General features: G+C 35.6%; 1 protein-coding gene across 1 annotated transcript; it reads right to left on the reverse strand.

Moving 5' to 3' along the window:
- Positions 1-11,736: 11,736 nt before the first annotated feature.
- On the reverse strand, positions 11,737-12,823 carry LOC137394312 (uncharacterized). The gene is made up of 3 exons (XM_068081030.1): positions 12,734-12,823; positions 12,242-12,455; positions 11,737-11,981 (listed from the first exon to the last, which is right to left on the reverse strand). Exons 1-3 carry the CDS (start codon positions 12,821-12,823, stop codon positions 11,737-11,739), a joined length of 549 nt encoding a protein of 182 aa, XP_067937131.1.
- Between the last annotated feature and the right edge of the window lie 518 nt (positions 12,824-13,341).

Genomic DNA, 13,341 nt, shown 5'->3' on the forward strand with positions numbered 1-13,341 from the left:
AGATCTTTACAAGAATCAAAACAGCTTTAAGCTTTAAAATTATACATTACAAACTTTAGATATATGTCTCTAAGATTATTTGTCTATGTTTATTAACACTTGATTTTCATTTTCACATCATGATTAAGCTGTTAGTGCCCACTTGTATTGCTAGGACCTATTCAAACAACCTGGTCATCAACAAAATGTGAACAAACAAACCGTGAAACCTCTAATTGAACCCCATGGCGCTCTATTTTCCAACCATTTTTATAGTGGTGGTCAATTGGAGGTGGAGTTTAAATGAAGGCTTACATTGTATTTTTCAAATAGATCGTCAGGGTTTTGGGAAAATAAATCTGACCCTTTTACGGCCGAAGCGAATGTAGCCTATATTTTGCTTTCTCTTTCCGCTGAAACGATATTAAACTTTTTAGATGCAATAAGTCTGCTAACTTACCTCCAGCTTGTCAAAGATCTCTTAATAAATATGCATTGAGAAACTGGGAATTATCTCTACCAGTCAATATCTATCGCTTGCAATTAACCTGCGATGATATCATAGCCTCGTCCTGCTTCGCAACTTGTTGGAGCTTTTATTTTTATTTCATTCTATATTTGAACACATATTTTCATTTTATATCTATGTTTACATCGATTTTTACCAATGTTGCACAAAAGCCCATTGCACTCATTAATATACTATATATGTAGCAAATATTATTTGCTACAGTTTGCAGCCAGAACTAGTTTTTTTATGTGCAATGGAAGAGAAGTTACGAGCACTGAGCAATCGTAAGATCAGCTTATCGCAATAATGCCTTCAAATAATATGCTATGAATCTGCAAGTTTATAAGTTATATGATTATAATCTATCAAATGCTACAAATATTTATCTACAAGTGACAAACCACCTACACTTATACTATATGCAAAAACAAAAGTTAGCGTTTTTAAAACAAAAGTATTTGCATCATTTGCTCAGATAGTTGTGTTTTGATTGTTAGTTTCGATAGAACGAACATCTTTTTGTTGTTCAATACATTCCTCAATATTTTCTGACCTCAACTATTTTTCTGCATTGCGGAACTTGTCGATATTAGCGAAGAAGAATTTTTGGCAGAGAAAAACACTTCATTTGCTAAATGCGTAGAGGTTTTTCTCGCTAAACATAACCTTTGGCCTAAAACTAATCGTTCATCTACCATCGTAAGTGTAAACCGTTTCGTTATATACATTCACAGTAATGTACTTCAAAGTTTCAAAACCACATACTATGGAGAACCATGTGGAAACTACGTACTATTAACCTGAGACAAATATTAATTATTTCTATGGCTGTGCTTTCAAAGTTTTTTAATGAAAAAAATGAAAAGCTTAGACAACAAGAGAATTGATTGTCATTGATGTAAACGATATATTATTACTACGACTTCGCGGACACTTTTCTACTGATCAATTGATATTACTGGTTCATAAAGATCAAAGATTGTCAAAGTGATGGTCAAATGGAGGTGACGTTAAATTAGAGGGTGGCGATATAATTTCCAACTCTTCTCTCATAGTGACATCCAATTAGAGGCTTTAATGTAAAATCAAAGGAAAAAAATTATTTTAGCGTTAATGTTAATACTACTATTAATACGATTTTGTAGACCCTTTTCTACTAATCACTTGATATTATGGGCTCATAAAAATAGAAGATTGTCAAAGGGGTGATAAAATGGATGCCATGGCTTTCAAATAGACGGTAGTGCTCTATTTTTCAACCGTTTTCTAATAGTGGCTATTATAGGTTTTAAAATAAAATCAAAAGAAACAATTTTTAGCTTTGATGTTAATAGAATAGTGCAAAAGTTTGCTAGAGAGTTATTCAGAAAACTTGGTTTTTAACAGGACAGAAAATAATTACAGGAGTGCATTGTTAAGCGCGTAAAGCATTTTCTCAGAAATGTTCAGCAATATGCTTTCTTATTAAAACTCCAAATTAGTTGACTCAGGGTTAAACAAGATTCTTTACAATTAGTTTATAATAGCATTGTACATATAATATATTTGATAGCATTGGAAATATTTGTAGAGAAGAAGGAAGTCAAATGTCTCCTAATTCAGCATAAGATGGAACAATCAGATTGGGAAAGGTACCACAACTTTTGGAATAATTTTAACAGACTACAAACAGAATTTCGTCGAGCGAATATTTTTGGGATCAGCTAGTGCATTGCATGCTATGAGATGATGCTCTTAGCCATAAACCTATATTAACTATGTTAACTATACTATAGTTAATAGGTCTATGCTCTTAGCTATTCATTTTGAATACCTTTGTTGTACAATTACCTTATGCAAAATTAGCCAGTTCAGCGCATGAAAATCTAGTTAAACCGGAATTGGTGGTGCTGTGGTCTAGAGCTGACCTGGAAATGACAAGTTGAGCTTCAGTTCTCAGGAATACTCTAATAATATAACCATAGTGTGCCCCGATGTTTGTCATTATATGGTCGCTTTTTGCGAGTAATTGCAGAGCACTTGCTATGCAAAAAGAGTATCAGATATGTAACTTTCTGTAAATTGTGACTTTTAGTCTTACAGAGTTTACCCAATTGGAAGAGCTATATATCGTGGATCAGGACTTGTCAGAAGGGCTTCCACCAGTACTGCATACTTTGAACACCCTGAAGATGCTCAGTCTTGGTAGATGCAGAATGAAAGCTATTCCAGAAAGGTCAGCAGTTGATATCATCTTTATTATTGTTACTACTATTGTTATTATTACGATTATTATTAATGTTAATATTATTATTACCATAGCTCCTTGATTTCTTTTGTTTGCAAAATTGTTTGAATTGTTCAAATCACAAACCTCAGACATCTAAAACCTTTCTTAAGATTCCCATTTATTCTAGTAGAGCTGTAACTTTTACTCTGACTAATCTGTTATATTCAACCATAGAGTTATCTCCCCCTAGAGTGATAACTACTCGAGCGTTTCCGGTGCCAACAAGGAGCGTTTAGGCCATGCCTCTTTTTTGTGCTAGTCAGTCGTAGTGATGGACTAGATCAATAACATCAGCCATAAGAAGGGTTAAACAAGGATCATGAATTCCAGTTGAGATAGTAATTAATGCTCATATTAAAGAAATGATGATTATAGTTTATTACTCTAATATATGCTTATTATTTAAAGCAATTCAATACCTACCAGGGATTGCTAAACATATTATGGAAATGTTTACTTTTTCATTTCCATAAACATAAATATATCCATAATTTTAGGGAAATGGATATGGAAATTTTATTTTACAAGTATGGAAATGGTATGAAAATGGAAATAATATGGAAATGAATTATGGAAATGCTATGGAAATGGAAATAATATGGAAATGAATTATGGAAATGGAATTAATATGGAAATGAATTATGGAACTTTTATGGAAATGGAAATGAATTATGGAAATGGAAATAATATGGAAATGGAAATACTATGGAAATGAAGTGGGGAAATGGAATTAATATGGAAATGAATTATGGAAATGGAAATATTATGGAAATGGAAATAATATGGATATGAATTATGGAAATGGAATTAATATGGAAATGAATTATGGAAATGGAAATAATATGGAAATGGAAATAATATGGAAATGAATTATGGAAATGGAAATAATATGGAAATGAATTATGGAAATGGAAATAATATGGAAATGAATTATGAAAATGGAAATAGTGACATACACGTAATCCCTGATACCTACATGACTTGCCAAGGCACTGAATAGATAGTGAGTGAAAGTGAAGGTAATGCAAGCAGTTACTCATAGATAACATACATAGTCATACTGGGGTTGTATTACACTGGTGTGATGGGAAGCTAATCAACTGCCTTCAACTATGAGCTGTACTACCCGGTGTTGCCCGAGTAATAAAAAAGTATTTGGACAGAAAATTTATTTTTATATAACATTTACTATTCTAACTTTTAAACTTCATATCATAAGAAAATATTTTTAAGCAGTTTAAATGAATTAAGAGGAAAAAGAAAACAACTCTAAAGGTTTGCAAGCTTTTTCAAACAACTACAACTTTTAAATTTCATATCATGAAAGAAGTGTTTTGTTGAAATAAATTAGGAAAAAAAATAAAACTGTAAATGTGTTTAAATGTAAAATAATTAGCAAGTAATGGCTAAATATAATCTGTTTAGCTATGATTACAATGAAAAATTATTTAATCAATAAGGTAATAAAAAAGTATATTTTATTTTTATATAATTATAGTTAGTAGAATTAAGTATAATTTATTTTTATTTAATATATAACATTTGCCACTTTAACTTTCAAACAACATATTATGAAAAGTGTTTTGTGCAATTGAAATAAATGAAGAGAAGAGAGAAAATAAAAACAACTGTAAATGTTTTCAAGCTTATTCAAACAACTACCACTTTTAAATTTCATATCATGAAAGAAGTTTTTTGTTGAAATGAATTAGGAAGAAAAATGAAACTGCAAATGTGTTTAAATGTAAATTAATTAGCAAGTAGTGCTAATTATAATCTGTTTAGCTATGATTACAATAAAAAATTATTGTAATCATAGCTAATTTTTATTACTTTATTTAATAAATAAAAGTAATAAAAAGTCTATTTTATTTTTAAATAATTATAATTTAGTATAATTAAGTATAATTTATTTTTATCTAACATATAACAACATTTGCCACTCTAACTTTCAAACTTTTTGCTTGCTTACATCAAGCAAAGATGTCCACTAACTAGTGGACATCTTTGCTTCAAGCTAGTCTATGTATTTGATTGATATGTATTGAAATTTAAGATTATATGCGAGGGCTGTTTGTGAACTGAGGTGACAATGAATCACTCTATCACCATACAATGTCAATACTTTCAGTTGATGGCAGTCGATTAGCTTCCTATCACACCAATGTAATACAACCCCAGTATGACTATCTATCTTATCTATGAATAACCAATGATATACAGCCCCTCATGTGTGGGGGCTGTATATCATTGGAGTAACTGATTGCATTAACTCACTTACTTAACACCATCTATTCAGTGCCTTTTCAATGCATGTAGGTATTGAATTGCTTTAAATAATAAGCATATATTAGAGTAATAAACTATAATCATCATTTCTTTAATATGAGCAATAATTACTATCTTAACTGGAAATTCATGATCATTCTCATGGCTGACGTTATTGTTTTGTCGATCACTACGATTGACTAGCACAAAAAAGGGGCGTGGCCTAAACGCTCCTTGTTGGCACCGGAAACGCTAGTGTTGTTGAATGCACAGTTATCACTCTAGGGGGAGATAACTCTATGTATTCAACACTCTCAAATATTAGGCATTTTTGAAAAACTTACTACTAGGTTAACAGCCCCTTCTCTACCAGTTTTATGATAGTAGTTAATTCTGACCTGAATCCTCAGAAAAATTCTACAAGGGGAAGAAAAGTGTGGATTGTTTACCTTTTTATCAATACTGTTAATTTGTATATCATATTATATATATCATATCATTGGTTTATGAATTTTGACTTTCTGTCAAAACGTAGCTGGTGGCTTTGAAGCAAATAATAGTAAGCCGCAATTAAAGCTCCAGGTGCATTCACTACCACTGGTATAATTTGCCTTTGTGCACCACATAATTTCCACGTCTACCACAAGATGGTGTAATTTTATAGTCATTTTTCTGTTCATTTGTTTTTGCTTAAAATCTGTTTTTTTACAATTGAGTACTTTTAATTTTTCATTCTCACTGAGAATGTCTAACATTGAGTCATCTTTTCTATCACACATTATACAATTTGTTGAACTCTCCTGTTTTATAATTTTTATTTGTAGCCTAGCCTCTCTATCAGGTCTAACCGAGTTTCATCTCTTCACAAATGACTTCTCTGAAGGACTTCCAGAAGCAGTCTGCAGGCTCACCAGCCTTACAACCCTTAAGATCTATGATAACAAACTCACAAACCTACCAGACCGGTAAAGTGCTTAGAAAATAAAAAAAATTTTAATTGTTGGCTTTTGATTTTGATAAGCTGCCACACCTACAAAAACATCTATCTTATTTGTCTAATTTCTAGTTTTTAGTTAATGTAGTAGTCATGAAATCTGAACTGTTGGACAAAGAATTGGTGTAAACAGGTGATCCATTAAAAGACATGGTATTGCAGGTGTAAACAGGTGATCTATTGAAAATCATGTTATAGCATTTGTCAACAGGTGGTCTATTGAATGCCATGTTATAGGAGGTGTAAACGGGTGATCTATTGAATGCCATGTTATAGGAGGTGTAAACAGGTAATCCATTGAAAGCCATGTTGTAGCAGGTGTAAACAGGTGATCTATTGAAAGCCATGTTATAGCAAATGTAAACAAGTGATCTATTAAAAGTCACGTTATAGCATTTGTAAACAGGTGATCTATTGAACGTCATGTTATAGCAACTGTAAACAGGTGATCTATTGAAAGTCATGTTATAGCATTTGTAAACAGGTTATCTATTGAACGTCATGTTATAGCAAGTGTAAACAGGTGATCTATTAAAAGGCATGTTATAGCAGGTGTAAACAAGTGAGTTATTGGAAGTAACGGCATGGTAAGCTTAGAAAAGTACTGATACACTAATATGGCTTGATTTAATGCTTAAAAGACCGGAATGTCTGTAGCAACAGAAAATCTACATCAGATACTGTTTTTGTTTAATTGCAGTTTGAGCAGACTCACTCAGCTAGAGGTTTTGGACATCTCCGTTAATAATATGGAGAATGTTCCAAGATGTGTGTTCAAGTTAACAAATTTGAAAAAGCTTACGATCGGTTCAGAAAAGTTGAAGAAGATTGGTAAGGAGATCCTGAGTCTGACACACCTCACTGAACTGGACCTCAAAAACTGTTTGTCACTAGAGGACCCTCCACTTGATGTTTGGCCAGGTGGTCTCACAGCAATCATAAACCATTATACAAATTCTGAAAGCGGCAGAGCACAGAGTCCAGTACACGAATCAGGTACATAAATTCCTTCAGAATCTGAGAGCCGATCTTTACCATTAAAACCTATTAACAGGTATCAAATTTGTTAAACGCTTTGAATTCATATGTCCAAAAATATTTAAATCCCATTTTGAAATTAAAATAAGTTTATATATACTTTATATACATACTAACTAAATGCCCGGCGTTGCCCAAAGAACAAAAAGTTTTTGCACAGGAATTTTATTCTTATTTAACATATATAACAACAGTTACCATTCTAACTTTCAAACTTCCCATCATAAGAAAAAAAATTTTAGAGAGAGAAAGCATCGTATCTCTTTCGAGAGTTGTGAGAGGGATTTCAGTAATTAGCATGTTCGCATTTTTTTATTTTGACATAACCAGTACATGGACTGCAAAATTGTATTTCGCGAAAAGAATTTGTGGATATTTTATGACGAAAAAAAGTTAAAAAGATTTGTGTCCTGGTGTGGCAAGGGCAAGAAAACATCATGTTCCATATTGTGAGGCAAAAAGACTCGTATAACAGGAGCATCGTAACCCGAGGGCGCACTGTATTAACTAATAGTTTAGCGTGTGCAGTCGCAAAAAAGATATACAGTATATGGTAAGACCAAAAGACATGATAAGAATGGCTCAGCCTTGTGGTTTGGTGAGGTGTGTGTTTGCAAACTTGCGGTTGCAATCTTCGTGAGTTCAAATTAAAAAAGGATGATTTTTCTTCCTTAAAACTTGATCGCTAAAACTGGACAGACAAATGATATACTTTGAGATTTATCTATATAAATCACAGTATATATACATGTATATATACATATATATACTACATATACTAGCTGAATGCCTGACATTGCACAGGCAATAAAACAGTTTTTGCACAGAAAATTTATTTTTACTCACCATACACAGGTTTACCATTCTAACTTTTAAATGAAAGCGTTTGTTTATTTCTGTGTGTGTCTGGCCAATACATAATTCAAACATTTGAAAAATCGAGGCAGAGCTAAAACAGATGGTTGAAAAACATTTCTTACTTCTTATGCTACACTCTTGTTCAAGATTTAAAACAGGTTACAAACAGTAGCGGGTAATTTAGTTGCCATCGGCTAAGTATTTTGACTCAATGAATTTGAGTAACTCAAGCTAGTAACTTAAGCTAGTCTAAGTCTTTACTGTAATAAGAGCTATGTTTGTAACTCTGAAGTCAGCATTAAGAAAACGATTGTGTCATGATTTCTCGTGTAATCACGATCTTCAAGCATGCTAGCTAAAGCATGAAACCTACCAAGGCTCATATATGTTTTGTGCCATTTGGGTTGGCAGGTGTAATAAGTATAATCACAATTATTCCAGATGGACACTCACTGTAGTGAATAGTACATCTGTCTTGAGAATATGTGTTTCAGAGTTCAATCCCAGTGTAAAGTGGTTTCTCGTTCGTAGATGTTTTAATAATTGGACATACGGATGACAACAGACTAACAAACAAACACTGAGACATATATATAGATATGCTGGGCATATGTACCGTAAAACCTTTAATTGATTGCCACCTTTATTTGACTGCCACTATAGGAGGATTGAAAGATAGAGGCCACTCTTCAATTGAATTCCATCTTCATTTTACCGCCACTTTGACATTCTTTGATCTTTATGAACTCATAATAGCAAGTGATCAGTAGCAAAGCATCCAGAAAATTCTACTAAAATGACTTGGTTGCATTAATAACAATTCATTCTTTTATTGCTTCCGTTTTCTTTTGGATATAATATAATATACTTGATAAAATTTAAGATATATTTTAGAGAAGAAGAAACAAAAGTATCTCAAAATTGATGCCAGCCAGAACCAGTCAGAATTGGAAAGGTAACATAACTGTTTGAACAATTTTGACAGACTACAATTTCATGGAGAAAATATTCACAGAAAAATCAAGGGACTAACGCATTAATCTAAGGCGCATCCACGGCATGTTTTGAGTTGATGCTCTAATCTATTTATTCTGAACACATTTATTGTACAAATTACTTCAAAATTAGCCAGTTTAGTGTAAGAAAATTTGATTAAATTTGGGATTTATAGATAAGCAACTGTGATCTAGAACTTCCGACTTGTAGACAACAAGCTAGGGTTTAATCTCCAAAAAAGCTATCATAATATGGCCATTGTGTACCTCAGTGTTTATTATTATGGTAGCTCTCTGTGAACAAGTGCAGAAGACATGCTCCACAAAATTGAGTATAAAAGTTTTAACTTTCTGTAAGTTGTAAATTTTAGGCTTTCAGACTATCCTCAACTGGAAGAGCTAAAGATTATTGATCAGGACTTGTCAGAAGGGCTCCCACTAGGACTGCTCGCTTTGAACAACCTGACAGCGCTTATTCTTGGTAGATGCAGAATAAAAACCATTCCTGAAAGGTCAGACGTTGATATAATCTTTGTTATAACTCCCTGTTTAGTTCTTTTGTTAAAGACACTGCCCGGTCTTTCATGGCACACTAACTAATTCCCCTTTTTCAGGCTCAGAAATAATCACGCATGAGGGTAGAGCGCTTTAGTATAATTATATTTTTATATAACTGACACATTCGCAACCAAGTACTACTCTGCCATCACAGAAAAACTGACAACCTTATATATGGTTGGCCTATGACAACAACAAGTATTGCATAAGTTAGTGTGGTCTAAACTCTTGATGGCGATCACATAAGTCGCGGTAAGGCGTTATCTAATATACAAGGCAAGCGATAGGATTACCTAAATTGAGGCAGATGTTATTCAATACACTAGGGAGACGATAATAAAAAACTAAATATAGATATACACACAACTACTGCTTCGAAAGAATAATAAAGTATAAGCTTGTTTCTTAAAATGTAGCCGGCAATGTTTTTTTCAATACAGCTACCACACACTCCCCCATCAGTGGTACAGGGGAGCCTTCAATCCCTGCTCGATGAAGGCTGTAGCAATTTGGCTAGGCCGGTTTATCATTTGCTCCAATGCTCTAAGTAGACTAGTTAATGGGTCAATTGTCATTGATCGTCAGGGTCAAGTGTCTCATCGTGACTGCGTATATCCTTCGTTGTGTCACAGGGCTTTTCTCAAATCGATCGCGCCTTCCAGCAACTGTCGGTAGTGTCGTCCGTGTCTTTCGCCCATAGTCTGGCTGAGTGACTTTGTAGTATAATAGGGGTAAGTATCCTTACCTCAATACTAGCTAGGAAAACTGTCCTTTTCTGTAACCTATAGCCCACTTTGGCCGGGACTTTTACAGCCACCTTTAAAGGCAGGCCTACGAGCCGCTGCTTTCAAAGCAGGCTCTATAACACCCACCGATACCCCCACTTTTAAGTAGTGGTGCCGACTTGCTCGGCCTTGGGCTACTTCTATAGCCTCAGGGTGGTCTTAGCCAGCCTCGAGTCAACTATATCTGTTGCTTCTAAAGCAGGACCAGGTATCAGAGGCCCGACCATCTCGTGCAAGATCCTGACAACCTCAGCCCAGGCTTTTTGCAAATGGGGAGTCCGGGCCGACATACTCCAGACTGCCAACTGTTTAATGTCGGTGGTTCTTGGTAAAACTCTGGCCAGGCCTTGAGTTGACCGTGTCCACCACTTTAAAAGCAGGATTGGGTTTCAGAGAGCCAACCATCTCCTGTGTAGTCTTAGTGGTTCTAGCCAAATTTCCTTGCAAATGTTGAATCTGGCTTGGCATACTTTAGGCCGCCACCTGCTCAATGCCGTGTTTTTCGGAGAGCCGAGACTTTGGCCGACCTCGAGTCGACCGTGTCCGCCACTTTCAAGGCAGAATCGGGTCTCAGAGAGTCAACCGGCTCCCATGTGGTTCTGGTAGTCCCAGCCCAGTTTCTTCGTGAAAAAGGAGCCTGGCTTGGCATCCCTCGGCTTATCATTTGCTCAATGCCGGGGATCCAAGTGTGACCTTGACCGGCGTTGAGTCAACTGTGTCCGCAAATTTTAAGAAAGGACCTGGTCTTAGAGCCCGGCCGTTTTATGTGCAGTCCTGGCGATCTAGGACAGAGCTTAATTTCTGTCAAAGTTGTTAGGTTTGTTTCCTATCATCTTCTTCTAGGTGGTTTTCTCCCAGGGAGGGAACTTCTGGCTTTTTTTAGCCGGTTCATGTTCAAGACTTCAGTTCACTTTGGACTATAATGGGTTCAGTAGCAGATTCTACAGCCGTGGCCCTTGACCGTTTTCAGGCAGGAGTTTTTTATAACTGCGGCACTGTCTTTGGACGTGTTCCTGTCTTCAACACTTCCAACAGCCCAGAAAGGGTTTCTCTGTGTCATGCTTGGAAGAGGAAGTTAGTCCAGCCTTTAACTCCTTGATCTGTTCTGTCAGCTTCTTAATGAGTAGCACCAGATGTCTTAGCTCCGAGGTCTGGACTGGCTTGGCCTCCACCACCTCTTCTTCTGGCTTTCGCAGCATTCTAAGTGGTCACGCTGTGAGGAACTTTTCTGGCTTTATTATCAAAAACTCTCTTCCGGCTCTTACGGCATCAGCTAAAGTTGGTATTGGCACGGCCAGTAAGTGTCATTAGCAAGCTGCATCGTTCAAGGAGTTTGTAAAATGCTCCTTGGCCTGATTCCTCCTAAATTGCTCCAGCAGCTCCGTGTACTCGATGCATACTAATCTTTTAGTTTTTATTGCATGATCCTGCAATGAGGTTTGGCTAAACTTCGTTTGAGGGCTGAGTTTGACCTGTGCCAGTCAAGTGGACAGCTCAAACCAGGCCAGGATGGCCCAGTTTGAGCTGTCAAAGAACACATAGTCTGCAAACTTTTCTTCATCATCTGTTGGTGGGAAAAGAGCCCGAATCTTAGATACCAAGCAGGCAGGTAGAGGCCGTCGCTCACCGCGACGAATTTGCGGCATAAGCCAAAACACAAGATTGCAGCATGCACACAACTTTTTCCGAGCATTTGGCGATAGCTCTCCAAAATGGAATAGATTATCTACCAAAACAATTATTGAAAAACAATAATTGCTGATCATCAAAATAATCTCGATCTTTATATAATAAAATCATAAAACTAATACACTCTTTACTGTAGTAAGTGTACAAGCCAAATATAACAGTTCTCTCTGTGTTCCACGAGTTCAGAATATGTGTGTTCAACCGATGCATTAAATGTGTAACACAAGAAGTGTAGATAATGCTTGACACACTCGCATAGCTTTGGTGATGTTGGCATTAAATGAAAATCCAACTCACTATGATATCGCAGGTAATTATTCCATCGCAACTCAAGGGGTGCAGGCACCATAGGTTCGTCCACACCAGGATGCATACACAAGCATTCATGCTCTTCGCGGTCATGGAGATGATGCACAAACTCAGCATCACGGCAGCGCAAACATTCAGGAAGAGATGGCATGTCTTGACAGCGCTTGCAGACACACCATTCTGTAGCTGGTGGTATTAGCTCCTAAAGAAATGAACAGATATGTCTATGCAACCATAGCTAATACATCAGGTCGATGTCATCCAACAGTATATCAGTGCAGCACTAGATTTAAAATCAATATTAAAATTGTTAATGTTGTCATTCGAGAAAAATCTGTAATTATTTTTTCGCAATATGAAGCAATAATTATCATCATTACAATCATATATATATAATAATATTTGTTCTATCACTTTCTAGCTAATACCATTACCACTAGCTAGCTTGGCACATAAGAGCTGGCTAGTGGCAGTGCTTACTTGCTGGGAGGTTTGATTCTGTTGAGGGTCTTCTTGAGATAGAGCGTCAGGCTCAAAACGCCAGGGTCTTAACTCCTCAGAATTTGACATTTCTATGATCGCAACTCAGACATGCACACATACGTTGAATTGTCGGACGGAATGGCCAAGCTGAAACTGTAAAGTAGCAAGCAGCTATATTTGATATGGGGTCTTAGGTAAAACCCGAGGTGTTTGTCATAAACTATTGCTACGAGAAGTTTTATATTGAGCTTTTTATTGGCCTTTCAATTCACGCGAGAACATCACATGACAAGACAATAACCAAAATCCGTGGATACATCATTGAAATCAAGAGATTCCAATCTACGGCGGCTTTTCGTTTTTGAGCTTTTAAGAGCTTGTAATCACATTTTCACCTATTTGGCATCTACAACACAACAGAGTAAGACATGGCAAATCTTGTGATACCAAATAACTGTGATGTGAATTTTGTTGCAAGTCAACCTTTAAAGTCTGTCTCATCTTTTACAATTGAATACTTTTAATTTTTCACACTCACTGAGGATGTCTACCACTGAGTCATCTCTTCTATCATACATTATACAATTTGTTGAACTCTCCTGTTT

Source organism: Watersipora subatra, chromosome 4 (genome assembly GCF_963576615.1).
Source record: "Watersipora subatra chromosome 4, tzWatSuba1.1, whole genome shotgun sequence".
Lineage (NCBI taxonomy): Eukaryota > Metazoa > Bryozoa > Gymnolaemata > Cheilostomatida > Watersiporidae > Watersipora > Watersipora subatra.

Coding starts and splice junctions, on each gene's coding strand:
- LOC137394312 (XM_068081030.1), bottom strand. CDS start 12,823: ATGTCAAATTCTGAGGAGTTAAGACCCTGGCGTTTTGAGCCTGACGCT. Junction 12,456..12,733: donor AGAATCAAACCTCCCAGCAA/GTAAGCACTGCC, acceptor TCATTTCTTTAG/GAGCTAATACCACCAGCTAC. Junction 11,982..12,241: donor TAATTACCTGCGATATCATA/GTGAGTTGGATT, acceptor TTGTTTTGGTAG/ATAATCTATTCCATTTTGGA.